The sequence below is a fragment of the Erigeron canadensis genome, chromosome 9 (assembly GCF_010389155.1).
Source record: "Erigeron canadensis isolate Cc75 chromosome 9, C_canadensis_v1, whole genome shotgun sequence".
NCBI classification, from domain to species: domain Eukaryota; kingdom Viridiplantae; phylum Streptophyta; class Magnoliopsida; order Asterales; family Asteraceae; genus Erigeron; species Erigeron canadensis.
In genome coordinates this window covers 19,757,586-19,761,189 of record NC_057769.1, presented here as the reverse complement: position 1 = coordinate 19,761,189, position 3,604 = coordinate 19,757,586, and the positions used below count along the sequence as shown (strand labels likewise).

The 3,604-nt window shown below is 43.3% G+C and overlaps 1 protein-coding gene across 1 annotated transcript; it reads left to right on the top strand.

Annotated features, from left to right (window-relative positions):
• Positions 1 to 340: 340 nt before the first annotated feature.
• LOC122583312 (merozoite surface antigen 2-like) lies at positions 341 to 2,477 on the top strand. Its single transcript, XM_043755730.1, has 4 exons — positions 341 to 794; positions 1,350 to 1,537; positions 1,837 to 1,924; positions 2,203 to 2,477. The coding sequence occupies exons 1-4, from the start codon at positions 341 to 343 to the stop codon at positions 2,475 to 2,477; spliced, it is 1,005 nt and encodes a 334-aa protein (XP_043611665.1).
• The last annotated feature ends 1,127 nt before the right edge of the window (positions 2,478 to 3,604 follow it).

The window sequence follows — 3,604 nt, the reverse complement described above, 5'->3', positions numbered from 1 at the left end:
TACATACCCAACCAATACCTAGGGAGCATACCAGTACCGTGATCCGACCTTGCATTAGATGTACTAGGGTGTGGAGGGTTAGCCGCTAGTACACCCTGTATACATACACCACTAGTGCAACGGATGTAGGTGTTAGATTCGGACCACATTTTAACTGCGATTTAGGGTTATATATTATTAGTATATATATATGTATTGCATTGACGTGAATTGTATGAATAGTTTAGGTTCTAGATAGCATTCCTTAGACCATAAGACGAGAGAGCCTAGTGAGAGTGTTTTGTGATGTTAACATCGTCAAGCGTATCCTCCCTGACTAATGACACATGGTTATAGGATAATGGCAAGAACAAGATCTAGTGCTGGAACTAGCGGCGGTCGTGGAAGAGGCCGTGGTGAAAACGAAGACTCTGGTCAAGGTCGTGGTAGTGGTCGAGGAACTGGACGGAGTGGAGGCCGTGGTATTGGTCGTGGCACTGGGCCTGAAGTAGTTCAAGGTGTTGGCCGCGGTGCAGGTCGTGGAAATGAACAAGCTGGAGGTCGAGGTACTGGTCGTGGAGTTGGTCGTGGTGCAGGCCGCGGTGGCGGCCGAGGTAGCGGTCGTGGACGTGGTCGTGGTGAAGCTGAAAATGAAACTACTAATGAGCAAACTAGAATGCAACCAGACCCAGCCATGATTGCCATGATCACCCAAGTGGTTAATACTATACTCGCACAAAATGCTCAAAATGCAGATAATGAAGATGCTCAGTATGATGATGCTCAGTATGAGGACGCTGAGGATGATCAGGATGGTGAATATTATGAAGACGTTGATCAAGGAATTCGACTTGGGAATGTGCCAAGGGGACTTAGAAGTGGTGTCAGGACTTGTACTTACAAAAACTTTAAGGATTGTGGTGTGCAAGAGTATGATGGTAGAGGTGGAGCAGTCAAGTTTATTCAATGGTTAGAGAAGATGGAAGCTGTGATTGGTATTAGTGAATGTACTCCTGAACAAAGGGTCAAGTATGTGGCGAACTCTTTCACTAAAGATGCTTTGTCTTGGTGGAACACTCAGTGCCGAATCAGAGGCAGATTAGTGGCAGAGGCGATGTCTTGGTATAACTTCAGAGAGTTGATGATGAAAAAGTTCTGCACAGCAACTGAACTGGTGAAGCTAGAACGAGAGTTTTTGGAACATAAGATAGTCGGTGCTGATCATGCTGGATATACTACCCGTTTTAATGAACTTTCAAGGCTCGTTCCACATTTGGTTGAACCTGAGAACAAAGGTATAGAGAAGTATCTTCGTGGGTTAATTCCTCAGGTGAGGTCGACTATGGCTGTTGTTCACCCACTTACCCTAGAGGAGGCTATATTGAGGTCTGAAGCTATGACAAAGGAGTTGGTTCAGTGTGGAACTATTACTGCTATTGGGACAAAAAGAAAGGAAACCAGTGGGATGAATAATAATAAGAAAGTTTGGCGATCTGATGGGAAGAGACAAAACAGAGGCAAGGTGTTTGTAGTGACTGATGCTGGCAAAAAGGAATATGTGGGTCCCCATCCTAAGCGTACCAAGTGCAATCTACACCATACAGCAAATCAAAATTGCTTAACATGCGCAACTGCAATAAAACTGGGCATTTGGCAAATTACTGTCGAGAACCAAGGACTCAAGTGGCACCATTGAATGTTGCACCGTTGAATCAGAGGAGACCAATCGGAGTTCGTGGAGGGTGTTATGAATGTGGGGCCACTGATCACTATCGGAACACATGTCCTCAGTGGGTTGGGCAACAGGTTCAAGTAGCAGTTCATCCTAACTAGCTACAAATTACTGGACCCAATCAGAATAGAGGCAATCAGGCTCCAGCTGCTAGAGGTCGTGCTTTTGTTCTGAATGCTGCTGAGGCTCGCAACGAACCGAACGTGGTTGTAGGTACGTTTCTTTTAAATGGTCATTATGCTACTGTTCTCTTTGATTCTGGAGCTGACTATAGTTTTGTCGCGACTAGTTTCATTCCCTTATTAAGCACTAAGCCAAGCCCTATGTGTTTATGTTTTGACGTAGAAATGGCTAATGGTGGGTTAGTCAGATTAGACCAGGTAATTCGTTCATGCACATTAGTTCTTAATAATTATGCTTTCTTTATTGACTTAGTACCTTTTGAAATGGGAGTTTTGACGTTATTGTTGGTATGGACTGGATGTCTTTAGTCGATGTGACGATTCTATGTAGTGCAAAAATTGTTAGAATCCCCTTACCAAATGGTGAGATACTAGAGGTTCAAGGCGAGGTGTCTAATTCTTTTGAGGGTCGTGTCATGAGTGCGTCTGCTAAAGAGGTTAGCTTGATTAATGTCCCCGTTGTTCGGGATTATCAGGATGTCTTCCCTGATGACTTACCTGGCTTACCTCCGTCTCGACAACTTGATTTTCGCATTAGTCTCGTTCCTAATGCAGCTCCTGTAGCAAAATCTCCCTATAGATGAGCAACAACTAAATTACAGGAATTGGCCACGCAATTTAAAGAACTTCAGGACAAAGGATTCATTAGACCTAGCTAGTCACCGTGGGGAGCACCTGTCTTCGTCAAAAAGAAGGATGGCTCTTTTTGCATGTGTATCGACTACCGTGAGTTGAATAAGTTAACAGTAAAGAATCGTTATCCGCTTCCTAGGATCGACGCTCTGTTCGATCAACTTCAAGGTGCGAAGTATTTCTCAAAAATCGACTTACGTTCAGGGTATCATCAACTACGTGTACACGAGGACGATATACCAATGACTGCTTTTAGGACAAGATATGGACATTTTGAGTTCACAGTGATGCCTTTTGGATTGACTAACGCACCAGCAGTATTCATGGATTTGATGAATAGGGTAAGTCGGCCGTATTTGGATAGATTTGTAATTGTGTTCATCGACGACATCCTAATTTACTCAAAGACAAAGGAAGAACATGCTGAACATCTAAGGAAAGTATTGGAATTACTGAGAAAGGAAAAACTGTATGGAAAATTTTCTAAATGTGAGTTTTGGCTTGATGAGATACACTTTCTGGGACATGTCGTGAGCAAGGATGGAATACACGTGGATCCTGGCAAGATTGACTCGGTCAAGAACTGGAGAACACCCGAGACACCGACTGAAGTCAGACAATTTCTTGGGTTGGCTGGCTACTATAGAAAATTCATCGAGAATTTCTCTAAGATTGCGTTGCCACCTACATAATTAACTCAAAAGGATAGGCCGTATGTCTGGGGTGAAAAACAAGAGGCAGCGTTTCAAATCTTGAAAGATAAGCTATGTAATGCGCCGATTTTGAGCCTACCGGAAGGATCTGATGACTTTGTAGTGTATTGCGACGCATCAGGTCAAGGATTAGGTTGTGTGCTCATGCAAAAAGGCAAAGTGATTGCTTACGCCTCACGACAATTGAAGGTCCATGAGAAGAATTACACAACCCATGACTTGGAATTAGGAGCAGTGTTTTTTGCATTAAAGAGTTGGAGGCATTATTTGTATGGAACCAAGTGTGTAATCTACACGGATCACAAGAGTTTACAACATATTTTCAATCAACAAGATTTGAATATGAGACAACGAAGATGGCTTGA

What these genes read in the sequence shown, in the direction of transcription:
- LOC122583312 (XM_043755730.1), top strand. Translation starts at nt 341, where the DNA reads ATGGCAAGAACAAGATCTAGTGCTGGAACTAGCGGCGGTCGTGGAAGA. An exon ending in CGCTGAGGATGATCAGGATG is followed by an intron (nt 795 to 1,349) that starts GTGAATATTATG and finishes CACTTACCCTAG; the next exon opens with AGGAGGCTATATTGAGGTCT. An exon ending in ATGCTGGCAAAAAGGAATAT is followed by an intron (nt 1,538 to 1,836) that starts GTGGGTCCCCAT and finishes GGACCCAATCAG; the next exon opens with AATAGAGGCAATCAGGCTCC.